At 39.2% G+C, this 27,111-nt stretch overlaps 3 protein-coding genes across 3 annotated transcripts; 2 read left to right on the top strand and 1 right to left on the bottom strand.

The window, feature by feature from the left end:
• Positions 1-2,860: 2,860 nt before the first annotated feature.
• fam104b (family with sequence similarity 104 member B) lies at positions 2,861-7,677 on the bottom strand. The gene is made up of 3 exons (XM_004071406.4): positions 7,115-7,677; positions 6,089-6,206; positions 2,861-5,321 (listed from the first exon to the last, which is right to left on the bottom strand). Exons 1-3 carry the CDS (start codon positions 7,129-7,131, stop codon positions 5,106-5,108), a joined length of 351 nt encoding a protein of 116 aa, XP_004071454.1. The 5' UTR covers positions 7,132-7,677; the 3' UTR covers positions 2,861-5,105.
• Positions 7,678-8,340: 663 nt separating this feature from the next.
• Positions 8,341-17,058, top strand: LOC101169784 (protein HID1). The gene is made up of 19 exons (XM_011478144.3): positions 8,341-8,504; positions 9,022-9,171; positions 10,269-10,439; positions 11,286-11,402; positions 12,419-12,525; positions 12,640-12,756; positions 13,098-13,305; positions 13,375-13,431; positions 13,524-13,664; positions 13,750-13,840; positions 13,932-14,083; positions 14,169-14,247; positions 14,346-14,510; positions 14,580-14,807; positions 15,613-15,764; positions 15,839-15,925; positions 15,998-16,089; positions 16,186-16,344; positions 16,425-17,058. The coding sequence occupies exons 1-19, from the start codon at positions 8,439-8,441 to the stop codon at positions 16,486-16,488; spliced, it is 2,403 nt and encodes an 800-aa protein (XP_011476446.1). The 5' UTR covers positions 8,341-8,438; the 3' UTR covers positions 16,489-17,058.
• A 3,625-nt stretch (positions 17,059-20,683) lies between these two features.
• On the top strand, positions 20,684-22,308 carry amn (amnion associated transmembrane protein). Its single transcript, XM_004071650.3, has one exon. It carries the CDS (start codon positions 20,745-20,747, stop codon positions 22,164-22,166), a length of 1,422 nt encoding a protein of 473 aa, XP_004071698.1. The 5' UTR covers positions 20,684-20,744; the 3' UTR covers positions 22,167-22,308.
• The last annotated feature ends 4,803 nt before the right edge of the window (positions 22,309-27,111 follow it).

Below are 27,111 nucleotides of genomic sequence, written 5' to 3'. Positions count from 1 at the left end.
GCATTTCCATTATGACAAGAAAGGAAAAAGGGCTTGAGAGGGGCTCGCTGGGAGAACACACAGGACAGGGAGCCATAAGAACTCATCATTGCTGAAATGAGGATGTTTTATTGTGCCTCAATTTCTTCTGCAAATAACAATCACAAACTCCCTTTCCTTTAGTGTGCCTAAGTAGCTTGGAGCTGCATCACAGACGCAGAGTCGGTGAGGGCCCATGTTTTATTAATTTGCAGATGAGCTCAGCTACTGATGGTGTTGGCCGCCCATGGGTTCAATTAGGATAATACAGGGAGAGGGGCAGATTACAGGCCACTTTTTAAGTGAGAGCATATCTCTACTTGACAGTTATAGTCCGAATACAACCGGTTGGACCTTGGTGGGTATGATCGGCGCCACGTCAGACCTACGGTGATCAAACATGCTTGCATGGCGGGTCAGCTGTGTGGAGACAACACCAGGCCGCATGAGCCGTGTAGCCCGTCTTCTGTGAGCTAACAGCGCTGGCCTTAATTCAGCCCATTCCCATTAAAGTTAATGGGGGGGGGGGGGGGGTCATTTAGAAAACAGGGGTCCATGCGGCGTTGAGCGCGTTCTACCCTGTCAACCCTAAAGACGTCTGCTAAACGCAGCCCACTCATCTGTTGCTGTTCTCTGTAACACCAAACTTGCCTTTTACTGTGAGTCCATTGTGCCAAGTTGAATAGACAAGTCGTAAAGTAGAACTGGAAACACTGACAAAAGGGCTTTCCTGTAAAAAGGGCAATAAAATGCTGGACGTGTCTATAGAGTGACTGTTTCTCAGACGCATGGAATCAATGTGTTTAAAGCCCAACTGTCTAGGAAAGGAGCATTCTTCAGATTACAGCAGCTGGAAGGGAGAAAGAGATGCAGGTCGGTTTTACAGGTTTCCAAAGGTTTCTGTTCAACTAGACTTCTTCAGTTTTCCGATGGATGACTTCTAGATCAAGCTTTAAAGTCCAGATGCCCTGAAGAACAAAATCCTGAATATGACCTGTATGAATCTTTGGAGACGTCTCAGCTTTTATTTTTTTATTTAAAAGGTCATTTAATTTGAGTACTATCCCATGCATTAAAGTTTTTTTTAGGTTTTTTGTTTAATTGATCTTTTTGATGGACATTTTTATTTATGACATAAAACTTCTAAACTTTTAAGAGTTCAAAAAAATTAACATTGGACTTTTTGAAATTGTAATCAGCCGTTGAGGCCCGTTTCTGAGCTAAAAAATAGTTTAAAAAACTGATTGTGGCACCACAGACCTATGTAACGTGGTTAGTGGAAATCATAGCAGCATCAAGCTGAAAAAAAGGGTTTAAAATCCTGGGATGTAGAGGCAGCAAATCAATGAATGCTCCGTGGCTCCTGATAGATGTCTCGTCCACGTTTACTTTCATCTTCAGCACACCTATCAAATCCCTTCTAAATACTTCATATAGAATGAAAAAAAAAAAAGAAGAAAAAACTGCAATTAAGATTTCCATTTCAGACGAGGCTGAAGCATTAGGACCCAGCTAATGTGCTTTGTGGGTCATTAACTCTCAGGATGACCATGAGGGAAGCAGAGCAGGCGGGTTTTGTTGTTTGATATGGGGTAGGCAAAGCAGATGTTTGTGTTGCCTGGCAGGACTACACAAAAAAATTGATGCCAACCAAAAATCAACATTTCAGGCCAAACAACAGCTGTGTGGCAAAGAGAGATGGAAATGACCGGCATCCTTTAAAGTGAATCTCATAATCACCTTTTTTTCAAACATCATTGGGTAAAAAACAACAACAGATATTTTATATTTACAACTAAAGATGAACTGGACATTAAATGATACGACCCTGCAAGCATTGGTTGAACAAAAACAGAGAAATCTAAAAAAATAACAATTTATGTGCATACATGGATCCAGGAACAAGGACAGCTAATTTAACTCTCTGAGGCCTCTCCAGTCGACTGATATGAACCATTCATCACCACAGAGCCTCATATCTACGCGCTGCACAAGAAGGCACAGTATGGAAGTAGATTTGTTTTTGTAAACAGATCAAAGATAAATATCCCCTTCAAGGCGTCTCGATTCTGGAGCAGATTTCTTCAGCATTTATGACTTTTAAAGGAAGTGGAAGGGTTTGTGTTTGCTGCCCTCTATGGGCCTGTTTAGGAAACGTCTTCACATTATTTTCCAGTCTTTTTTCTTTTTCTCAATCCTTTTTTTCAAAAAAAAGGCTATTTAAATTAAAATCTTTTATTTAAGAAAAAAGGTTTCATTTATTTACACATGAAATTGAACTACTTATCTAAGTAAATCTTAAGATGCATTAAACATTCGCAGCTCAGGTACTATACTTCTTTATTTTTTTAACAGACCTTCCCAAAATAATGCTAATACTAAAGGCCAACATCCAGCTTGCAAATAAGCCATTTACGTGACATAATGTTTCACTTAATGCAATGAAAATAAAACAAGAGTTTTGTTGCGATAATGTTAAGAAGCCCTTAATCCTGAGTTATCAGAGCTTTATTTGTCCTCTGTAATTTCGTAAAGGTGGAGTGCAGGAATTGCAGCAGGCCGGTAATGAGGACCTGGAGGGCCAGCGAGGTTACCGTGGTTACGCACAGTGCATTAATGCATGTAATCCGTTACTATGCCGGTGACAAGGACGTGCGGCGCGCTAATTAAAGAAACCTTTCACCACTCCTCCTTTTGACAGGGGTCACATCCATGTTAAAAATGCTGTGGGGGTAATAGGGAGTGAGCAAAGTGAACAAACAACACACATTGTTTACATAAACAACTCTGCACCAGACAAATGAGCAGAATTATGTTAGCAGACAATAAAAGGAAAACAAGCTGTGCGTACAAATTCAATTTTATTTGACACCAGAAAAACTATTTCACATCAATAAGGTACATTTCAGATTTAAAAATATAAATAATTAGGGGGGAAAAAAATAAAATGTATGCAAATATAACACATTCAGTTAGAAGCATACACTCTTACCTTTAAAAATAACTACAAATCAGAGTATTGTGCATAAAGAAAATACCTTCTTATTGAGATGCCAGGACATGCACCTGCAGACAGGGTTTTCAATCAGGAGCCTTTGTTTAGTGCAAAAACAAGAAGTCTTTTTTGCAGTTTAAGCAGGATTTCAGTCCTCCTCATAATTTTGCAAACAAAGTTTGGATATTAAAAGCTTTCTGGAGAGAAATACCCACATGTCCCTTTATGTTTCATAGTCAAAACAACTGATACAGAAATGTTGTTGATTAAAAGCACGCGCAGGTGATGGAATTTTGATATAGATGAGTGAATTCACCAAGAAAAATTCCTACATTATCTTTAAGCTTCAGCATTAAACACCAAGTAAGCGCAAAAAAGATAAAGCGGATGTACACTAAGATACAAATTATGACAAGACATCTAATTAGTTATGCTTTGACCCCAATACCACAATTGAACTAAAATGTTTTGTGTTGTTTAAATCCTGCCATTCTGAAAGCTACAAGTCTTGAGTGTGCCCTCTAGTGGAATCATCTGGTAACAGCAGCAGTTTGGGAATCAACACGCCTTCAGTGTGAATTTGGTTAAGAAAAATAACAAATTTCAATAATGGGAGTGACTTTTGTGGCACTGGTCGGTAAAAATAAGCTTTTATTCTAGAGAGTTCTCGGCTTTTTAGACTTTTGGTCATTTTAAACCAACTACAGATCATTACTTTGATAAGTTCAGGTGATTTCTAAAGGTTGAAGCAGTTTTGTTCTTATCTTTGAAATTGTTGTTGTTCCCACGTGGTTTAAACTTTTTTTCACACTATAATGAAGTCAAAATAAAAGAACAGACCTTAAAAGTAAAAAAAAAGAAGTTAAAGCACATATAATCATTGTCAAAAGCACATTGTGTCAGCTTTGTGAGAGGAAAGAAAGAGCTACAGGGTAAAAAAAAAATGCTGCTTTAAATGACAAAATAATTTTCTTTTTCTCAAGATTGAAACACATTTTCTTGCATTGAATATATTGTGCTTTTTCCATGATTGCTGATCAAAATAATAATTAAAAAAAAGAGGCAAAAACCAACTTGTATTATCTTTAGGATCAAAATGTTTCATCTTTGTCGCTCTTATTTTGGTTGACTTCTTTCAGGATCTACAAGCAGTAATGTGGTGCTGCCTTTTTCCATCGGACAGTCTACAGTGTGGTGATGACCCTGAGAGAAGAGTTCTGTCACATAGCCCCCCCATTAGGTTATAAGGCAACAAGAGGTTCTTACTAGTTCATGATATTGATTTTAAACCATGGCTAGGATTTAAAAAAAAAAAGAAAGAATTAAAAATCATATTTTAGTCATCAGGTTTGCCTTAAAGGTTTGTATTTTTGACATTTAGATGCAAGAAACTCTTAAGTTTTGCTGATGGTGGAGAAAACGTGATAAAAAATGGTCTGCCTTGCTAAGCTAGTGGCTTAAAACCCTGTCTAAGACCAAATCCTATGCTCACTTGTATCTCAAATCTATTGTTCTAATGACACCTAACTAAGAAAAAGACTCCCCACCCCCCTACCCAAGCTACCATTTGGGGGCTTCCAGCTTCTTTTAGGGGAGTCCCTGTTAGAGTATGACAGGAAATGAGCAATCCAAGACATGAGAATGCTCTCCCTGAGACTGGTCCACACACATGCAGGAATCTGCTTTACATTTTGCATTATGAAACCCAGGTACCAACTATTATGACTAAAGTCCCACTAAACGACCTAAAAAGCTGGGTTTGTGCTACTTAAGCAGCTCATAATAAAACATTTAAGACAAAACACTATGTCTGCTCGTCCATCAGTCCCAATGAGGCTCCCGATGCAGCAAGTAAACATGGCTGGTCAAAAAAACAAGGGGAGCAGAGATTGTTTCAAGATGATCACAGGTGTCAGTTTTATTGCTAAACTGAAAATCTCTGTCTGCTGACACCCGACCAGATGTTGGCCTCTGCATACACATCTTTGCTGTAACAGGAGCCGAGTGACGGGATTCAGCATGTGATGCTGTGACATGCTTCAGAGCATCAGTCCTTTGGCGGCTGACTGAGGGACATTTTTTCTTTATCCTATCACGTGTCTCTGAGCTGACCTCGGCTTTGAAGGCTGTAGAAGTGGGCCTCCCTGAGGATGCGGTTGATCTGCAGGTATGACGCCTGGCTGGTCAGACCGAGCGCCTCTGAAGCGGTACCAAAGCCGAGGGGACTGCAGGGGCCCACGGCACACCGACTGCCTGCTGCATGTTCTGGACTGTTGATGCTGCTGCTGTTGCTCTCACTGTTGGATGACTGTTGACATCAAAAGTCAGGACTCAATTAATCATTTTCATTCAAATTGTAAAATCTAACAAGTCCCAAAAAACTCACGCAAGTTAAAATAAAAGAAAAAACTAATCTCATTGATATTTCATTTTTATTTGCATAATAAAACAAAGATTAAAAGCTAGTGTGTTCTACTTTCTAACTCCAATCTTTTTTGTAAATATAGAGCAACTATCATACATTTTAGCTGTCACATAGAGAAAAAAGAAACATTAATTCATTTAAAGTAAAAATACCTGCGGTAGATAAGATTAGAGACATTGATCAAACTGTTTATACCCCTTTGTTAATGAAAAAAAACAACAACAAAATTTCAATGATGCAATGACAATCAGGCATTGTTGAACTAAATAATTTAAAATCCATGTTTGACTAGATGTTGATTTTCAGAAAAGTCTTAGGTACTATTGATTTTTTTTGTCATACCTTTGTGCAGGTATAGACTTATTTTGTAATTTAGTCATCCCAAAATACTTGAATTTAAATAATATTCCACAGCTACATGTTCTCAATAAAAAAACTGATAAAAGTTGCTCACCAACTCTTAACCTGGTCACAAATACAGCTCTTGTTCTGGGGCCAAACATTTGTGTATGAAGGTTTTTAAAAAATATATAAAATGTAACATGAAATGCATCAATAATATAATGTTAGGACTGCAGAGCTAAAAGTGGACTCAATGGGGTAGACGATTTCCTTTTTTCTGGTTTTAGTTATTGGGTTACACCAGTTACCTCAGAGTCCCACGCATCTCGCCCTGGCTCCGGGGAAAGAGGATGAGCTCTGCTTTGCCTTTTGGCTTGAGGCACCAGGTGGTCACTGTGCTCATTGCCACCACTGTGCTGTCGTTTCCTGTATTGGTAAAAACATGTAGACATATTAACTAGCCAACACCACAACAACATTCTATTTAAAATCAACAAATGCAAGAGAAAACGCTAACTTTATGCTGTACTGCATGGATTAGTGGTCACGGATATATTCACTGAATGACTGATCTGCTTCTTATATAATCTAAACAAAGCCACAAGTTTTTATACCACATTTACCAGCTATTAGTGCCCCATGTTCAATCTGACGCGAACAGACGCTTCAACTTTGCAGCCACTCAATTATGTCAAAATTGCTCTCAAGATGTAATATTTTAAACTCAATCTAAACGTTTACACCACAGACATCCAATCTGGATCACTGCATTCATATTAATCCATGTTTGGGATTTTCTTCCATTATGCACCTTTATAGTGTTAGTCATCATTTTTTAAATGTTCACTCTTTATTTTCTTATATCTCTCATGTGCTGCTGACATTCAAGACAGATCACTCTAAATATAAACTAATAATAAAAAAACTTTATTTTACTGTGTAATCTAAAGACACAGTAAAATTTAAAGAGATGTGTAGATTTAAAACACTGTTTCATACCCAAACGGCCATAATTCACTCTTATCTGCTTGTGCCAAAGCTTTTAGATAACGCAACAGAAGCCTGTAAGCAGCGCTCCACAAAAACAGAAGCATAGTCGCCATTGACGGATCGGAAACAAGCTAGTCAGCTGTTGTGCCATTAGCTAGCCAAAAAGATTAAAACTTTCCAATTATAAAACGGACATATATATATGGATTTGACATAATCCGTCATACTCTTTATTTATTTTTTACAAAACAAAGCCACGCCTAGGTGTGAATAAATAACCGAATTTTAAACTGAGTGCACTGTATAAAACACATCTATATATAAATAGTGTAAACTTCTCTTACCTGCTTTCAGTCAACATGAAAATACCTTTTAGGATCTTCTTATTTTCTTTTGTTCAGATCTGCTTATATATGCTCGGCAGTTTTCTTTTTGTAAGACAACAACGAGGTGTCAATTCATGGCCTATCTCTTTAGCCAAACTACTACTACCCAATTACGTAAATAATGACGGGATACCGTGATTCATTTTTCTTTGTCGGGTGTCACAAATGATTTAATAACCACAAGAAAGAAAAATACTCGGGAAATGGCGTTAAATAGCACCTAAACTGATAACTAACAACGTTTTCGTGCTAGCTAGATACCAAACCAGAGCTCCGCTTTGTCATTGGTTAAGCTAATGCTAACTATCACGAGCCAACAACAACACTGCCTTTTGATTTGACATCACTCGCTCACTGATACATTATCCATTAATTCTTAAACTGCGTTACTGTGTACTTAACTTTTCTATATATAAAATGTATAAATAAAGATAAAAAGTCTATTACACAATAACAAAAGCGCTCTAGCTAATGGTACTATCATCTGATAGCAACACTCGTCTGCAACGGTTGTGTTTACATGTTACTGCGGCTGCGCAGACCATGGTGCTTTTAAGGCCTTCGGGTTTTCTGGAACCTATTACGTCAAGGCAACAGCTTTTAAAAACACATTATTAGTAGATTAAATAAAATAAGCAATATTACATAGGTAGTATCTTCATTTAGAAATGTACTTTATTTCGATAGATGTATGCAATTAAAACAATTAAATTGGTTGAATCGGGAACCTTGTGAGTAGTACGTAAAGGCAGCATGACTTTTTTTTTAATTTTTGTATTGAAATGGTTTATTTCAAACAATCAAATAAGAATTAAAAAACATTACAACCATCGGTTATACATTCATACAATGACCTATCAAACTAAGAATAATTAGACATATTAATAAATATAATAAATGACAGTGGTATATACAGTATACATCTTGTTCCGTTTAACTTAAGTAAAATTGTATTTTATTACATCTGTACAATGTTGAATACATGTCATATTTCTTTATCAAACCTCTCTGACTAATATTTCTTAGACTGGATTGCCAGCACAAATAAATATTTGCCCAAAGTTTGAATTATTTTGTGTGTGTGCATGTTAATATTACTATAAACAGTTCATCTTATAAGGCGAATCGTCACCCGGAAGTTACACCCAGCCGGTGTGTCCAGCCAGCCAATAGTTTAAACTAACGCCTCCGCCAACGACGGCTGCGCACGACGGAGGTGAGATTATCAGGCTTCTTCTTCTCAGTAGCTGCGGACCTTAACGCCTGAGAGAAAGCAGCAGCAATGGGCAGCAGTGATTCTAAGCTGAATTTCAGGAAGGCAGTGATCCAGCTGACGACCAAAACACAGGTAAAGGCGCCCCCGTGTTTCTGAGCGGAGCGACATGATCAATACGCAGAGCTGGTGAGCGCATCCAGGGAGCATCACCAAGAAGATGCGGTTGTGGTGGCAACAACAAAAAAACCAACAGCTTTATGTGGCGTACCTTCTTTAAATGGATGTGCAGTACTGCATATTCCAGGATGATATTCTGCTATATTCACATTTTAAAATGCGCGTTTCTTAGGTATTAATCGGATTAAAGGGTCGTCGGTTCTGGGATGCACCCTAACCATTTATTCAAACGGATTTAGTTTCGACATTAATACATGGTGGCTTTTCGCAAAATCATTGCTGATGACGTAAGTCCTGGAATAAAGACGTTTGCTTATACGCGCACAGCCACCAGAACAAGCGTGCATGTTTACATTTCCATTAGCGCACCTGCGTGCACTGATTCATTCTGAAAGATCCGTGTAAAACGAAAACCCTAACGAAACAATTCAGTGGAGAAAAAAACAACAACATGTTTGATCTTTTTCCACAGCCAGTGGAAGCCACAGACGATGCATTCTGGGATCAGTTCTGGACAGACGCCACCACCACAGTCCAGGATGTTTTTGCACTGGTGCCAGCAGCTGAGATCCGAGCTGTGAGAGAGGAGTCCCCGTCTAACTTAGCAACCCTCTGTTACAAGGTACACACGGAGTGACTACCCCTTTTCTGTGGTTAAATACACCCACAAAAGTTGTGTTAATATATTCACAAGTTGGACAGTTTTTTTTCCTTGTTGTTTTTTGTTTGTTTTAGCCTTGTACAGATTTCCAGAGAAAACAATAGAGTCCCTTCCTTTCTCTTTGCTTCCTGTTTCTTGCTCCAAGCTTGGAGCTGCCCATTAGAGACAAAACAGACGGCAGGGGTGAAGTGGATAATTTGATAAAGCCCTTGAAGCTATATTTACTTACAAGACTTCATTACCATTTTCACACATGAAATTATTAAAGAAATTTAAATATTTAATTCTGACTTAAAAAACAACAAAAACAATTATTTTTGTGATTCAAGTACTGAACCCGAAGGCCCATTCTGATGTGAAAAAAAATAGCTGATTTTAGCATGTTCTTGTGCCAGTTTCAGTCTCATGATGGAAGATGTATAAATATTCATATCACTGTAAATCATGAGCAGACCAAGAAAGGCTGTAGCAGTGATGCCGGTGCTACAATGGGCAGGCCACAAGCTCCCTGCTGTGCTCCATTCTGATGCATCCACTAGCAGACAAAATAAATCCATGTGAGCTTTCCTTTTCCTCTTCAGAGCTGGGATCTGGCTCAAAGCACTATGGCTGGATAGCTCCTCTATTTTTGTTTCACCGGTAAAGTTAGGTTAGGGTTGTGAGGGAAAGCATGTAAACAGATGGATGATGGGGAATGGGGGTGGGCTCACCCTGTGCCAACAGTCCCGCCCACGACTCAAGAGGCGAATTTCTAGTAAACTCCTGCTGCTCTGCAAAAACTATGTACTAGAAAACAGTTAAGATTTTTTTACATTTTGACTAAAAACAGCATAATCAGAATTAAAAGACCACTGGAACGCTTTTACGATGGATCAAAAAAATAATTGGAGTGGGACTTTAATGGAAAGGAAAAACAAATCAATTTTCTGGATGGACATTGCATCCTGCAACACAAAATTCAAATCCTACAATCAATTAATACCACTTGACCCAACTTCGGCAGATATGATCCCTTACCCTGTTCTTTTTTTTTCAACCATTGTGTTCTGTTTGCCCAGGCTGTTGAGAAGCTGGTGCAGGCAGCAGAGTCTGGCTGCCCCTCTGAGAGGGAGAGGCAAGTAGTCCTGAACTGCACTCGGATCCTAACTAGGATTCTTCCCTACATCTTTGAAGACCAGGACTGGAGAGGATTCTTCTGGTCGACCGTGCCCGGTGCTGGGCGGGCTGGGGTGAGTGTGGGGGGGGGGGGGTCACATTATGTTAAGTGTAGAAACCAAGACAATTAGAAAGTTTTTTATGCAGAATTTCTTGAATGCTATTACAATTAAAAAAAAAAAAAGCCAAAAAAGAGTTTTGTTTATGTTTCTGTATTGACACAGCATTAAAGTGTTTTTTGTGATATTTCATGTAACATTTTGTAATGTTTACATTGGACAGCTTTGGGATGCACTCTGGCTCTTGTAGCAGGCAGTTGTACCTAAATATTTACCAATAAATTAACTCACAAGAGAATAAATCTCCATTTTGACATTTTTCCATTTCTATACAGAAATAAATGTTGTTCTATACTTATAAGAGGATAGGTTGTTTTGTAATATGACTGAAGTTAATCCAATGACATCTACTAATGCAAATGAACATTAAAGCCACTATGGCTCTAAAATTGGCTAACATATTGGAAATTTTTCTTTGCATAGCTGGAAATAATTTTAGTTATTTGTGATGACTGTTTAACAAATTGGGTTTATTTCGAATGACTGTTTTTTGAGGATTTACCTGAAATTTAGGACGAATTTTTATATTTTTGAGCTCAACTTTGCAAACCTCGTGTTCTTTTAGCTTTTTGGAATTTCATTGTGGTATCAGTTTCTGTATTTAGAGATACTGAATTTAGGCCCATCGTCCCTTTAAGGCTGGTCTTTCCTCAAATTTAAATATTTGTTTTCAGTGGATCATTGGCCTTAAAAAATGCATTTGTGGGGATGTAACAGGGTCATTTAAGCATTTTAGCGAACCATCCTGCTGCTGTTTTTGTTTTTCACATTCAACTCATCCCTCTTGTCCTTTATTTTCAGATGAATGAGTTGGAAGAAGATGATGGAGCTCGACCGCTGGCTGAATTGCTTCTCCTGGCTGTTGCTGACCTCCTCTTTTGCCCTGACTTCACTGTGCACAGCCACAAGAGAGGCCCAGTGAGTATTCAGTGTCCTGACACTCTGCTGTCCACTGCCATTCATGTGTCATCTCACCACCTTCCAGCAAAGGAACTGTCAGTGACAGGCTGCAGCGAGATGTCGACTTCTTTCTCAAGCTTACAGTAACTTGTTGATTTAAGGTTTGGTCCATGTTTGCCTGGGATCTGTTTCCTTCCTGTTATGTGCTTGCCTGACTAACCTGACTCTCAAGTTTGACTGAAGGAACAAAATAGAAAAGGATTTACGGTCAGTCACACCAGGAAGAAATCTTCCTTTCTAGGTATGACAGGAATGCAGTACATGTACATTTTTGACTTCCTAGTGAATATATAGGGTTTTTGAATTTTATTATTTACTGGAATGTAGACATTTACCAAAATAATAAACTCAAAGCCCACTCTGATAATCTTTTGATCTATTTCAAAAGTGTTCCGAGTGGTCTTTTAATTATGATTATGATTATGCCATTTTTAGGCCAACTCAAAAGGTTTTTCTGTTGTTAGGACATAGTTTCTTCAGAGTGGCAGTAGTTCACTAGAAATCTGCTTCTGATTTTTTGGCGGGAATGCGCCTTCCCCTCCCTGTTGCTCAGAAATCTCTCTTTTTACAGGCTTTGCCATTTTTGTTGACATTGCAACAAAAATGGTGAGCAATACTGGAGCTATCCAGCCGTACAGTTCTGAGTTTGATACCAGCTCAGACGAGGAAAATGAAGATGTACAAGGTCCTATTTGTCCACTAGTGGATGCATCACAATGGAGCAGAGCAGGGAGCTTGTGGTTCACCAAGCATATTTTCGACATCCCAAAAAGGCTCTTTTTTTAAAACTATTTTTTTTATCTGCCACTGATTCACAACAATATGAGTAAAAAAATAAACAGACATGAACTTTTAAGCACACTTTTCTATATATATGTCCTCCATCAGAAAAATGCCACAAGAACATGTAAAAAAAACAACAACACAATTATCGTCAGATGATTAAAAAAAACACTTTTTTTCTGATTGGACAGGATTCAGTAGAGAGCATGCAGTCTATAGACAGCTGTGAATACATCTGGGAAGCGGGGGTGGGTTTTGCACAGTCTCCGCCTCTCAACTATATCCACGACTTGAATCGGTGAGTCAGACGGTTTTCTGCAGCTGCAAAATCTGCATCATCAAATTCCCTCGTCTTTGTTTTGTTTTGTTTTTTCCTTCTCTCTGACTTCATGCTTTTCTAACCTGCATGCAGGACAGAACTGTTGAGATTGTTACTGACCTGCTTCTCGGAGACCATGTATCTGCCCCCTGCATCGGACAACACCGTCCTCAACCCCTGGGTGACGTTCTTCTGCTCTGCTGAAAATCGGTAATGAAATGGACAATTGCCTTGTTCCTCTAGATCAAGGGTCACCAACCCTGTTCCTCGTGGGCTTCAGTTATTGCTGCTCACCTGGATCAGGTGTGTTGGGTCAATCAGAAACTGGGCTGATTCAATCCAGCTAATCAGCATCTACTGAAGCAGGGTTATCTGCAAAACAGGCTGGGCGGTAGCCTACGAGGAACAGGGCTGGTGACCCCTGATGTTACATATGAAACACTCTAGAACAACTGTGTGCTTTTAGGTGAAAGTCAGCCCTAACCTTAAGGAGTTGATACAAAAAACATGAAAAGTGACGGATTCCCACTTTGTACCTTTTTTCTCCACAGACATGCATTGCCTCTGTTTACGTCATTGCTCAATGTGGTGTGCGCTTACGATCCCGTGGGCTACGGCATCCCGTACAACCACCTGCTCTTCTCGGACTACAGGGAGCAGCTGGTGGAGCAGGCCGTTCAGATTCTCATTGTGACGCTGGAGCATGACGCAGGGGCTCCCCAACCGCCTGCCTCTACGTCCAGCATTGAGGAGCAGGAGGTATAGCACAGCAGAAGTCGCCATCTTATCGACTTTTCAGTGCTTTACAGTAACCATCTGTATGTGCAGCCTACAGGGCCGGAAAACCTGTTTGTGAATTATTTGTCAAGAATTCACAGAGAGGAAGTAGGTTTAATATTATTTTTATATGAAGAGGAAAAAATATAGACAGGGGATGAATGTCACTTGTTCAAAGTATTTTTGTGTTCCACTTTTAGGACTTTGACTTTGTACTGAAGGGACTTGCTCGTCTGCTGACCAATCCGCTCACTCAGACTTATCTGCCAAACTCCACCAAGAAGATCCAGTTCCACCAGGAGCTGCTGGTGCTCTTCTGGAAGCTTTGTGACTTTAATAAGGTTAAACAGAACTCAAATAAAATGAGAATCATCAAAGATTTTGATTTCTATAAGTAACCCAGTGCTGTTTGCGTACTTTTCACAGAAGTTCTTGTTTTTCGTCCTGAAGAGCAGCGACGTCCTCGACATTCTGGTCCCTATCCTTTACTATCTTAACGATGCCAGGGCCGATCAATGTGGGCCTCCTCTCGCACATCATTTCATCAAATATAATTTTGACCAGACAAAAAAATGAATTAACCTTTCCTTTGATGGCTCCTTCTGCAGCCCGTGTGGGACTCATGCACATCGGTGTTTTCATTTTGCTCTTGCTGAGTGGCGAGAGAAACTTTGGGGTGCGCTTGAATAAGCCGTACTCCCTGCATGTCCCCATGGACATCCCAGTGTTCACAGGCACCCATGCTGACCTGCTCATCGTGGTGAGACACACCGCTGCCCGTTTAGTTGGATACAGCCTTGTTAAAGCACAAGTCACTCTCACAGCTGTCACTGTTTGCTTTCTAGGTGTTTCACAAGATAATCACTACGGGCCACCAGCGACTCCAGCCTCTCTATGACTGCCTTCTCACCATTATTGTAAATGGTAAATACTTTATTTCTGGAGCACATTTTTCATCCTGTTAGATCAATTTGTTGCTTATTTTTCAATACAAGACCCTTATTTAACACATTTCTTTTTAGTTTCTCCTTATTTGAAGAGCTTGTCTATGGTTGCGGCCAACAAATTGCTCCACCTGCTGGAGGCTTTTTCCACCTCCTGGTACCTGTTTTCCACAGCCCAGAACCATCATCTCGTCTTCTTCCTTCTTGAGACGTTCAACAACATTATTCAGTACCAGTTTGATGGTATAAAAAAATATTAGAAATATGCCAGATTTGTTATTTTTCCACTCATAAAATGTCTGTCACTATCAGGAAACTGTAATTTGGTGTACGCCATCATCCGCAAGAGGAATGTATTTCACCAGCTGGCCAACCTGGCCTCTGACCCTGCCTCGATCCAAAAGGCTTTGCAAAAAAAGAAGAAGTCGCCAGATTTAATTTCTCGCACAAACTCCCAAGAGACTGTCTCCATGGAGGGTTCACGCCCTGCGGTGCCAGCAGAGCCCGGCACCCTGAAGGCCAGTCTGGTTGCTATACCAGGTATGATTATGTGCTGTTTGGTGTATGGATTTCTTTCTTCTTTTGTTAGTTTTTTTTTTTTTTGTATTGTATTTACTATATATTTGAAAAAAAAACACATTATGTGTGCGTTTGTCATGTTTTTAAATGACAGGAGAAAAAAACCCTGCTGTATTTACTACCGGCTTGCTTTAACAATTTAAAAAAGCTGAAATTTTAGAATCAATTTTTCCTAAAAGCGTTTCTGTCTTGACACATCACTAAAGTGTTTTTTTGTGATATTTCATGTAACGTTTTGTAATGTTTACATTGGACAGCTTTGGGATGCAGCAAGCAGTTGTACCCGAACATTTACCATTAAATTAACTCACAAGAGAATAAATCTCCATTTCACATTTTTCCATTTCTATACAGAAAAAAATGTTGTTCTGTACTTATAATATGATAGGTTGTTTTGTAATATGACTGAAGTTAATCCATTGACACCTACTGATGGAAATGAATATTAAAGCCACTTTGGCTCTAAAATTGGCTAACATATTGGACATTTTTTCTGTGCATAGCTGGAAATAAGGCAACAGCAGGTTGAAGGAAAAACATTGTCCCGTCTCTGTAGAGACTTTTTGCTCAGTGCAACTGAAGAAGGTGATGCTCCTCAGGTCAGAGGAAGAACAGATGTGTTTAGCTGCAACATAAAAAATCAACAGCAGCTTTTGTGAATCTAACATACATTTTCCAAGATTACAATTTGATGAGTACAAATTCTCCGTGTTGGTTATGAAAAATAAATAAATAATAGAGTACCATCTTTCCTGATGTTTTTCAGCTATTGATAAGCTGACGGAGAAGTCCCAGGTGTCAGAGGATGGCACCATGGTTTCAGTTCCAAAGACCGATTCCCCACAGCCGGTCCAGTCAGACCTAAGTGCAGCTGCTGGAACAAGCGACACAGAGTCCAACTCTGGCAGAGACATGGAAGTATGTGTGTCTTTGTTGAATTAACGTGCTGACTCATAAGTATGTATGTTGATTTTATTTTCCCTCGTTCTCAGGATGTTTTCTACACTGAAGCAGAAATGCAAAGAAGGCGTTTGTCGAGTGCGTCCTCGGCGTCATTATGGGCTCCCACGCCAGAATGGGTCAGTTTTCTCTGCTTCAGTATTTTTTCAATTAGTGTCATGAAGCTAATTTCTATGTATTTTTTTTTCCAGGTCCTCTCTTGGAAGTGCAAGCTACCCTTGCAGACTATCATGCGTCTTCTGCAAGTGCTAGTCCCACAAGTGGAAAAGATCTGCATCGACAAGTTGGTGTTTAATTTGATTCTTTAGATTGATGCACTTTTTCCAAACTCTCATAACACATCTCCAGATTACTTTAAGCGAGCTGTGTTTTCCTGCAGAGGCCTAACAGATGAATCTGAGATCCTGAAGTTCCTTCAGCACGGCACATTAGTGGGCCTGCTGCCAGTTCCTCACCCCATCCTCATCAGAAAGTATCAGGCCAACGCTGGGACCGCCATGTGGTTTCGTACCTACATGTGGGGTGTTGTTTACTTGCGGTAAGTTGGGCGTAATAATGGCAGCTCAGACAAGAATCCAACCCCTTTAAAACTAAAACCAGCTTTCTCTGTTTGTCTAGCAATGTGGATCCTCCCATCTGGTATGACACTGACGTCCGCCTTTTTGAGATCCAGAGGATGTAAAACGGAAAGCTTTATGACTGAAATGGACTCCCATCACTATCTGCTTCTTTCCTGACAAACCACACTGTGTTAAACTTTCTCTGTGTGATGATGTTTGCCCCTTTAGAGGAACCTATTGGAAAGCAGAAAGATTTTTGTCTCTTTACCCCAGAAGCACTAAAGTCCATACAACTGTGTTTATACATTTCTTCAATCTTCAGGACCACTGAATGTCGAAATACCGAAATGACTGCAGTGTTTGCTAAAGGCTGAGGCTCCTTTCTTGACATTGCAGAATAGAAAATATTTAACTTGTCAGATTTGTTATAGATGATGTGGCGCTTTTCAGCTAAGCCGTGTGCTGCGTCCTGGATGTAACTGGATGTTCACATTGATTATTGTACTTTTTTGTGCTTCAATGTGAACTTGAGTTGTCTGCTGTGGCTGTATAGTTTGTGTTTGCAGACAAATGACATGTTTTTAAGTGTGATTATGAGCAGGGTTCATTTTTGTTCTGGATGGCAATGCTTACTGTGGTTCATGCTATTAAGTGTATTTTCCTTAAATTATATATTGATATCAATCCGTGAAGTGTGTGGACTGTTTTTGATCAACTTTCTTTGTTGAAACATTTGAAATTGAATGTCTAGCAACTGTTTTATTGTTTTTATTTTTTTTCCCTTTTGGCTACCCTCCTCATAGGTTGCTACAGCGAATCGCCACATAGTCCTTACATGTGATTTAGATGCAGTTTTACTGGGACTTTGGGACCACGGAAACACTCAAAAGAGCCCCCATGTGGTTACAGTAATTTAAAGCATCTGGTAGTCCCAATGAAAACCAATCAACCCCAACGTTGCTTAGCTTCCAATATCAAGCATGTCCAGCGTGCCCAGATCCTTTTACTGTATAACTGTGTCTTAATTTCTAATTAAGTTTAAACATGACACCCTCAAACTGCAGCCACTAGATGGCACTCATCTCCTGAACTCTTCTAACAATTTTCTCTCTAACAAGTTAAAATGACAGATCTAATCTCTTTTTAAGAGAACCTAATTTGAGCTGATGAGATTCTTGGTTGAAAAAGAATAATTAAAATACATTTTCCAAGTTTAGCTGGCTTTTTTATAACTTCTGCATGGGAAAAAAATCTCTGCAACCTGATCCTTGCTATGAAAAGTGCCAAGTGTTTACAGAATGCAACCATCCATTAAAAGGAAAATAGCATTTGCAACTGTTACTATTTATTAAATGTTCATGAGTGGTGATAGGCGGCCATGGTGCAGCGGTAGACCTCAGATTGGGATTTTACAGGTTCAGTTCCTACCTTGCCCACCCATATGTAGAAAACTCTTTGGACAAGACACTGAACCCCACTTTGATTCTGGTGGAAGGTGTTCGGCAGTAGATGTGTGAATGGTTGAATGGGACTGTGACTGTAATGCTCTGAGGGCTTTTGAGGAAGGTAGAAAAGCGTTACACTAGTATTCGCCTTTTACCACGATGTGACCTGGTAACACTTCGAGCTGCACCCAGAGGAGTTTTGACGTCACTGAAGTTCCATCTACATGCTCCACAGCAGGTGTGTCTGCACTTAGAATAGCAGGTGTATTCAGGGCGACATTGATGTTGGAGTGCTTGTTTGTCTGACATGTAGCATGTTTGCTGTAAACTCAGACTGTAAGAAATCATTCTCAAAGAGCAACACATCTGGATATGTTAGAGCTGCAAAAGGGGAAAAAAGATTTATTGTGACATTTGGCTCAAGTAGAAATCTGTAATCAGTGTTTGATTTTACCATTCCTGTTTTTAGGATGCTTCATCATAACAGCATGTTTTTTAAAGCGTGTTTAAGCTTCTTATATAATCCTTGTTGTCTGATTTCTAAGAAAGGTATTTTGATATTCAACTCATTAAATCCCATCCATCCAACCATTTTCCTGACATGCTATAAGTTCAGGGTCATGGGAATTCAGTTCAGCCATACTTTGTTAATCCCCTTAAAGAAGTTGAAAATTGACCCATTCCTTCTATTTTTATCCACAAAAAAAGATGACAAACATCCAGACTAAAACATAGGTTAATTACAGTTTTTTTAAACAACGTTTAAAATACTTATAAAGTTGTTTATTTACGTCAATAATAGATGAGTCAATTTTTTTACCAATTCAGTTTGTTTGACAGAAATCTAATGTATACTTGAAGTTTTAAGACTTCTCACAATACAGCTTCTCTTAACTCAACATGAAATGTTTCTTAAAAAATATGAAATGTGTATTAAAACAAAGTTTATTTTGAGGTAACAATAAAAACAATCTGTGCTGGATTGTAAAATAACACTGCCACATCTCTTCACAGCTTGTGGAAGATGCCAAGTCATGAATAACTACTATACAGTCAATTGAAAATCATGCATTTGAATATACACCATTATTGTGTTTTGAATTGTGTTCAAAAAAATTGGGGAAGTGAAGGAACCACATTAGGAATTAAAAGAAAATCATTTTCCTTGCAGGAATTTTGTTTTGATGTACACACTCTCTGGCATGAACCCAGTGCAAGGAAGTCTGAATGCAGAGAGCTGTTCAGTTTTGCCAACACTGCAAGTGTTGGCAATAACAACTTTTTGGTTTGTATCAAAGTACTTTTCTTAGAAACACAACAACATGGATTCATCGAGAAACCACTTGCGCAACAGGAAATGCTACTTAAGAAATTAAAATACAACAAAGGTAACCAGCTGTCTGGCAGATGCCCTTGGCAAACAAGCCTAACTGTTGCACATTCAAGTTTGTATGATTTAATAGAGGAAATGACATCTTTGTCATCTGAAAGTTCCCACTTTTGAGCTCAATGCTACTTTAACACTGGGCATGTGATGTGTTCAAGAAAGTGCTAAAAGGTCTTTCTTGAACATGTGTTTAGCATGGTGTTCACATTAGACAAGCAGAGTCTGTTTCTTTTTACTAGAGCACCTACATTTGAAGGATGCTTGGTGTGAAATGTAAAAATCTTGCAATTTTTGTTAGAGGCTTTTTTTCCTTACTGCTCTACTCCGATCTATGGTGTCATATAATTCCAGCCGAGCACAAACCACAATTGTTAATTTCTCCTCCATGATTATTTCTCAAACAGTTGTCACTTCCCTGATTGGTCAACGTTTGACTCGGTTTAACTTACAAATCATGTTCCCATGGCAGTGCATTTTGTACATTGAACCTGAAATCTTTGTGAAACTTTGCATGAATGCGAGAGTTTTGAACACGGAAGCCCAAAACAAGCATTTACACGTTTACAAAGACTTTCATAGGAAGTAGTTTTTTGAACGTGCATTGTCAAGGTCGGTGTGAACTTTGCTTAACAGATTATTTTCTTATTATTAGGCCTTTTGCAGCTAATTATTATTATTTTCTGGTAGACAGAACCTCTATACTAGGAGAAGTCTGGAGGTTTCCCTTTATAGCTGCTGCTTTAGCATTTGAAGGTTGAGCCTCTGCAATATCCTTTGGAATTTGAGCATGAACAGTTTCAATGTTAATTAGGCAGAACCTGCAGATCGCTGACTATTTTTCTTTCACAAAAAAGAGTTTGTTGTAGTTGCTTAATGATAAAGTTTGTGCACTCTTAAAGAAAAGTCGTAAAATAGGGAATTAGGAAAGGAATTCTGTTCTCGTTTCTGTTTAACTTGACCAACTGCATGAAGTGAAACTAATAAAAGTAAACAGGTTCACTTACTTTTTGCTGATGAGCGTTTTTATTGCCATGTTTGTTTCCCCTGTAGAAAGTTGTGTTTTTGAACGTGCATTTCCAAGAAGCAGTCTGGTCCCACAAAGGAAACCTGCCGTTCAGGTTACTTGACATCTGAAAATCCCAAGAATTCGGGCGAGACTTTTTATGATGGAAAATATGCAGATGGACTCCTAAATGAACAAAAAACAAGAATTTTGGAAAGTTTGTTTTTGTAAAGATTTCAAAAGTAAAAAACTTTTTATTTCATTTGATAAATTGAAAATTCTCAGTGACACACTTAGACCAGAGAAAATAGAAAAAGGTCATGTATGAATACATTCCTAAATCCCATTAAAAATGCAGAGAAACTAATTTAAACCTTGTTTTCATTTCACTCAGATTGCTCTTCAGAGAAAGTCAATTTTTTACAGATCACCTGCTTGTCATTTAAAGTCCTTGGACACAGTGTGCATCCGGCCTCATGACTAGTCACAAGGCTGGAGCCAAAGGTCACACAACCGTCCTTCCGTCTGTCACAAACACTGAAGATGCTGCAAGCACCAGGCGTGCTCCTGCTGTTCTGTCTTGGGGCAACAAATGCTCTCTACAAACAATGGATTCCTGATACCAACTATGAGAATAAGACCAACTGGGACAAGGGAAAGGTTCCGTGTGGCAATGACATAGCTCTGTTTTCGGCTCAAAGAAAGGTCTCTGTGTTTGTGGAGACCACGCATGCTGTCCAGGAGATGAGGCTGCCGGTCGACGGAGAGCTCATACTGAATTCGGGGGCTGGCTTTTACGTTCTCGGTGGAAAAGACCCGGCTTGTGGTTCAGGTACCACGACCGAGTTCCAAGACTCGGAATCTCTGCAGTGGTTCAACCCGGCTCTGTGGCAAGCAGCAGCGTCTCAGAATGACCTTCAGCTTGGAAATTTCCTGTTTGCAGTCCACGAGGAGAGTGTCCCCTGTCAGCAAGATGACGTGGTTTTCAAAGCCCTCTCCTCCTTCAGAGTGGACACCAGCTCCAGCCAGCCTACCATCCCTGTGAAATCTGTCTCTGTGCTGGGGAAAACATTTGACAGCAGAGCAGAGTTTTCTCAATATCTCAGTTCCCGCTCTGGTCAAATGCAGTTTCACGGATCTTCAGCAGTCACTGCTGGAAACCCAGGATGTGGAGATTCTTCTGGCTGTGACTGTGGCAACTCTGTAAACCATCAGCTCATCTGTAGCACTGTAAAATGTGCTACTGTGAGCTGTAAGAAGCCACTCTCTCCGGTGGGACACTGCTGTGAGGTGTGCGGTGCCATTGTAACAATCGATTACACCGCAGGTTTCACTGTGCAGACTTACAGGGAACGGATACATCATCTTTTCCTTATTCTGCCAAAATACAAGTCCATTCAGCTGGGCATTTCTAAAGTCTTCAAGTCACAGAGGTTGCTGGGCGTGATTCCTTTCAGCACAATACCTGAGATCCAGGTAGTTATTGTGGATGGAGAGGACGGGAAGGTCTCAGAGGATCTGGCTCAGGACTTAATGACAGATATTGGTTCTCATGGCTCAGAAATAGGAATCACAGGAAGTGAATTTCAAGCTTCTTCTGGGAATACCAGTGATCTGTCTGGAAGCAATGCAGGGATGGTGGCTGGAGTTGTCATTGCAGTTTTATTAATGATTGCACTCATTGCCGTCGGGGCTGTGCTGATCCAAAAGGGGGTCGTTCGGCTTCCATCCATGCCTACAATCACAATGCCATCTCTGAGCAGCTTTAGAAGAAACACGGATGTTGGAGATCTTGGTGGAACTATTGACCACGGCTTTGATAACCCTATGTTTGACCAGCCGAACACGATGTCTAACATTCCCGGTCTATATGGGACTGACCGCCAGTCAATCTCTATGACTCAGACAGGTGTGCACTTTGTAAATCCAGTGTATGATGAAAATGAAATAGATCTAAAAGTGTAAAGACCTTTTCTACTTTCACTCTAACACGTCTTAATTTGATTGTTTTTCTCTTCACTTCGTGATTCACAACAACTCAGTTTTTAAGGGCTGACATGTTAAGCTGTTAATGATCAAATAAAGTTGCGAGACAAATACCAGAACACATGGCAGAATGAATTTGTGATTTGCTGTTGTCATCATTCGTAACACATTTGACGGCAGTAAAGCTGCAGTAATCTTGACCCACCCTATGCTTTACTGGGCTGTTTTGCAGGTTTCAAACGATAATAATTTACCACCACACGTATGTGACAAATCTCCTTTATGTACAATACATTTATGTCGCTTGAGTTTTACAAGCTTACGGTAAAGGCAGCTGGGAAATGTTAAAAAAAGCATCACTTTATAATATCTTTTTTGACAGACTGTCACATATAAAGGGTAAAATGCACTTCATTAAGGTTTTTAAACATATACTGAGTCTCTGAATTCTCACAGGAAGTTTGAGATCTTTATGGGGATGTTATTTCTACACCAGCAGGAAGAGAAAACTGGAATGTTTCATTTAGAAAGGTCCAAAATGTAATCTTAAATCTTATCATCTTATGGTATAAACATTAGACTTTGAGGTAAAGGTTCTCACCCCTATAGAACCATGTAGAAAACCCTCTTTAAAGAATGTTCGGTTTATTTATGACCAAACGTTTCATATGAAGTGACTAAACAGGATGATAGCCTTGGTTTCTGTTCAAAACAAACCAAGTTAATGTGACTAAAACCAGTTCAAATCAGAAAATGTAAGGACAAATGCATATCCTGTGGAGGCTGAGGTGAAATATTGTTATTTACCACTTTTAGAAATTGTGGTTAATTGTCCCCAAAGGAGGGACAATTATGGTTGTGATCACTTGGACTGATGACTGTAAATGGTTAAATCTCTTGTTTTCATTCAGGAGACATATGTGTATATGTGCACACACATGAGTAATGGTAGGACGTATATAGCCAACATTTTTTAGTGTGAAATGATATTGGCAAAAACCTTATTTTTCCTTTTTTTCCTATCTTGAACAATGACATAAACAAGCTGCCTTTTGCAACTAATCCAAAATGTTAACCAGTTAATATTTTACAACTACATTTGGGTACACAGGTCAGTGGTTGTAAAATGTCTGGCTCAGTAAAACTATTTTTTTTTTTAAAAGTGATGATGTGAAGGAAAATAACAACAGTAAATTGGAAACCTAAAAATACCTAAAAATAAGAATGATTTGCATTCCAGCTCATAATTTAGATCAGTTAATCAAATCATTTAAAGAGTTTAAATAATCTCCTTCATGTTGTGCATCAGTTTTAAAAAAATAGTAGAGCCAGACTGATATCCATTTAGCCGAACTAACAGCCCTTGTAAATAAACCATGAATAAATAGAATAATGCCAGGAAAAACATTTTTGGCTTACAGTTTCAAACCTGAGACAAAGAATTCCCAACACAACCATCTAGAAAAGAACAAGCTAGCTGTGGCATCTTCCATCTGCCAAGAAATGTACCAATCCAGCCAAAGCTTAGTCTGCAGAGAAGAGGACTCCAACAGTCCTTGGTCCTCATCTGCTCCATTCTTCTCATGAAGTAGAAGAAAAAGAAGGATTCGTCCCTGCAACTGGATCTTGTGATGAAACTTACTTGCAATCATTTAAACCCTTGTGCTGTCTTAGATGACCCCACCCTTACATTGACGTGTTCTCCCTACCATGACAAAGGTGGATAAAGGTGAAGAGGATTTCATGTAATCCATGGACACCAGTGAAGGTCACAAATCATTGAAGAAAAAAGGTTCAGCGCACTGTCTAGTGGGTCTAGATGACCCGTTAAAGTGCCTAGGATAGCACAAGTGTTACCCACTGAAAACCCCTCTTCAATCTTATACAAGTGAATCAGAGACATTGTTTCTTTGTCATATAAATTTGGTCCTTCAAACATAAAGTTAGGCCTTAGTGACACGTGCCCCTACAGGGGGTTGACCTACACAGGTGCAGCAAAATTCTTGGATTTCCAGGCCATGCAGCCATGCGGCCACCTGATGGTACTTCATGTAAACGGAACGTATGAGATTTGTGCGCGTGGTAAGTGTATCAGGAAGTATTTGCAAGGATTGTGTAAGTTACACGCACTTATGAGGTACAGCTGTCCTCATGCTGCACTCTAGTCATATAGGGAAGTGCCCACACTGGCTCCTTGATGACCACACATAAATTCTTTATGCTTGGGATATGAAAGGGCCCATGAGATAATAGTAGGATGTCCAAGCAAACTCTGATTGTCTACATTTCTCCTTTCTAATAGCCAGGTTATGCGCATCGGTGCGGCAAGAGCACACACCTTTTCCTTGAACAGCATTAACGGGCTCCCCAGTGCACAGGGTTGGGCGGAGTAAGAGGATTTCCCATTTTTCACCCGCAGACGGGCCGTATCCATCCGTAAGGGCAGTCGCCTTAAGACAAGATTACGCAATAGTCCTAAGCTTAAACCAGTTTCTGGTTGACTCTCGTTCTCATTCATAATACATTCAGTGTTTCCATGGATCAACGGTGACATTGCAATGTTCTTTACAAAACTAACCAACCAGGGTTACAGTGGAGACATGAGCACCTAAAAATATGATCACAGACTTTTTACTTTAGAGCTTGCAACATACGAAAGATTGAGATTCACAACTCTCTTCAACCAGAACCTCACCCCTAGTTGGAGTCACAGCTGACTGTGGTGGCAGGAGAGAAAAATGGATCATCTAAAAGCTATTTTTTGTGCATTGTCTCCAACCAAGTTCAAAAGAGAGCAATGCTCATTAAAATGTGATAGTGCTGAATTTCAGGAGTCCATTGAGAAGTCCAATGACATTGGATCCATGAACCCACTCTTTTGGACTGCAGTCCTTAAACACAGACGCTTGGCTCAGAAAGATCCTGATTTGCGACTCGTCCAAAAAGGAATTAAATTCAGGTGGAGTTTCATTGTGCGTCAGCTGACCCAAACTGGGTGCACAGTCGTCTTTTTCCCAACCGGATTCTTCTGCATCGACCGCCTTCTTTGGCTGCCCTCATGTTGCTCAAGCCTCAGGGAACCTGTTGCACCCAATTTAGCTGTGACTGTGTTGTCCCTCAGCTGTGATGCTATGAACCTGAAGTCCTATTGTCAGTCATCCTTTATTTGTTTTTGTTTTTAAACTATGCTTAGCCTTCGTCTTCCCCAGCGGGTGATACATGCTTACTATTTGACGTTTAATGTAAATAAAAGAAATCAAGAGAAAACACTCTGGTAACATCACATCCACTTCACAGGAAAAGCAGGAACGGTGCCACAATTTATGAAGACACCAGTTAAAACTAGATTCAGATGAGTCATACTTTTTCTCAGAAGCATAAAGAAAAGTAAGGCAAGCTGGTTTCTGCTTGTCACAGAACATTTCAAATGAGGGAAACCTTTCATTTTGGTCTACTTGTATCAACAGGGGAGCTACGGTACATTGACTTATTAAAATCCCATTTATAACTATGTTAAACACAAACACTACAACCTGTAAGGATTTTAGGGATGAGCAGCAAAGCCTTTCAGAGAACCTTGGGTGTTTTTGGTTTATCATAAACAAAAACGGAGACTAATAGGACCTGGTAGATACAACAAAATCATCAAGTTCTATTCTGTTGCGTTTCTACAAATTCTCTGGGAACCGGTCATGCATTTAGTTCTTGGATTTAATAGTGAGAATTTTTTTTTATTTAGTGAGTAAATAGTGAGTATTTTTCCAAATTTTGCAGCAAACAATGGATTTTTCCCCGAAACATTTCCTCCAAAGAATTCTTTAGAGTTAGCCGATGTATTCAAATTGCTTCATTTAGGCTCAACTCTCCTTGTCGTCTCTATCACAACAATATTGTGAAGTTCTGATGATCTTTTTGGAAACTATGATTCAGAAAGATCAAATGTAACATCTTTAACTTTTATTAACAATAGAAAACGTGGGGAAATTTGTTTGGATATATTGTTATTTTTAGTCTACATCAATAGATTTAATTTTTCCTCTCTTTAGATTCTTCTGTCTTTGTCTAAATCATTCAGAGTAATTAGCTCACACAACTACACACAATATGGACAAACTCACACAAACTCTCAGTAGTATGTTCTTTATATTTGAATGTTATTTTTGTTACAAACCCTGAATAGTTTTTTCTCGTTTTACCATCTTGCAACAGAACCTACTGCCTACAACTTTAAGACTAAATAAATCATTACATAAGCAGTCCTCAAAAAGGCCTGTTTTCCAGCTGTTCCTGCCTAACTCACTGGTGATCAGGTGATTCAGGGATTCAGGGATTTGTCTTACTAATAGGGACCTTGATCATTTGCAGCACATTTGGAAAATTGAACATTTGGAAACAAGCAGGTTCCTTCAAAAACCAGGTTTGAAGACACGGGTGACTTTAACTTCTATTAGGGAGGTTGGTGCTTTTCAAATGTTCTAAAAAAAAAAGAAGCTTTTTATGTTGGGGTAAAATGACACGATAACTGTGATGCCATTATGTTTTCTCTGTATATAAAACCTTAGGACTGATCTCTGGTTCATCTGCAGCTCATCCTGCAAATCATTATGATGACACATTCTGAAAGAGTTCATCAAAAATATATGCAGTGACAATTTAGAAAGACATTTACGAACCAACTGTTGTGCAATTTAGATTTAATGGAGTTAAAGTTTAAACTAAATAGGTTAGTACAGAATGAATTGTCCCAAATAAGTCAAAGGTGTCATATATTTGATAAATAGTAACAATATTTATTCCCATGTAAAAGATTAAAAAAAACTTTTTTTGCCCCCTAACAATAAAAGCTGAGGAAAACATTTGGTATTGTGTTTCACTCTCTCCAAAAAGGTTTTTTTTGAGTCCTTTGTGAGTTTAGGTACACACA

This window comes from Oryzias latipes, chromosome 8 (genome assembly GCF_002234675.1).
Source record: "Oryzias latipes chromosome 8, ASM223467v1".
Lineage (NCBI taxonomy): Eukaryota > Metazoa > Chordata > Actinopteri > Beloniformes > Adrianichthyidae > Oryzias > Oryzias latipes.
This window is presented reverse-complemented; position numbering and strand designations above follow the sequence as displayed.

Excerpts from the sequence above, each read along its gene's own strand:
- amn (XM_004071650.3), top strand. The coding sequence starts at position 20,745 with ATGCTGCAAGCACCAGGCGTGCTCCTGCTGTTCTGTCTTGGGGCAACA.
- fam104b (XM_004071406.4), bottom strand. Across the intron at positions 5,322-6,088 it reads GAGATGCGTGGGACTCTGAG|TCATCCAACAGTGAGAGCAA; the intron begins GTAACTGGTGTA and ends TGATGTCAACAG.
- LOC101169784 (XM_011478144.3), top strand. The coding sequence starts at position 8,439 with ATGGGCAGCAGTGATTCTAAGCTGAATTTCAGGAAGGCAGTGATCCAG. Across the intron at positions 12,526-12,639 it reads TATATCCACGACTTGAATCG|GACAGAACTGTTGAGATTGT; the intron begins GTGAGTCAGACG and ends ACCTGCATGCAG. Across the intron at positions 16,090-16,185 it reads GAAAAGATCTGCATCGACAA|AGGCCTAACAGATGAATCTG; the intron begins GTTGGTGTTTAA and ends GTTTTCCTGCAG.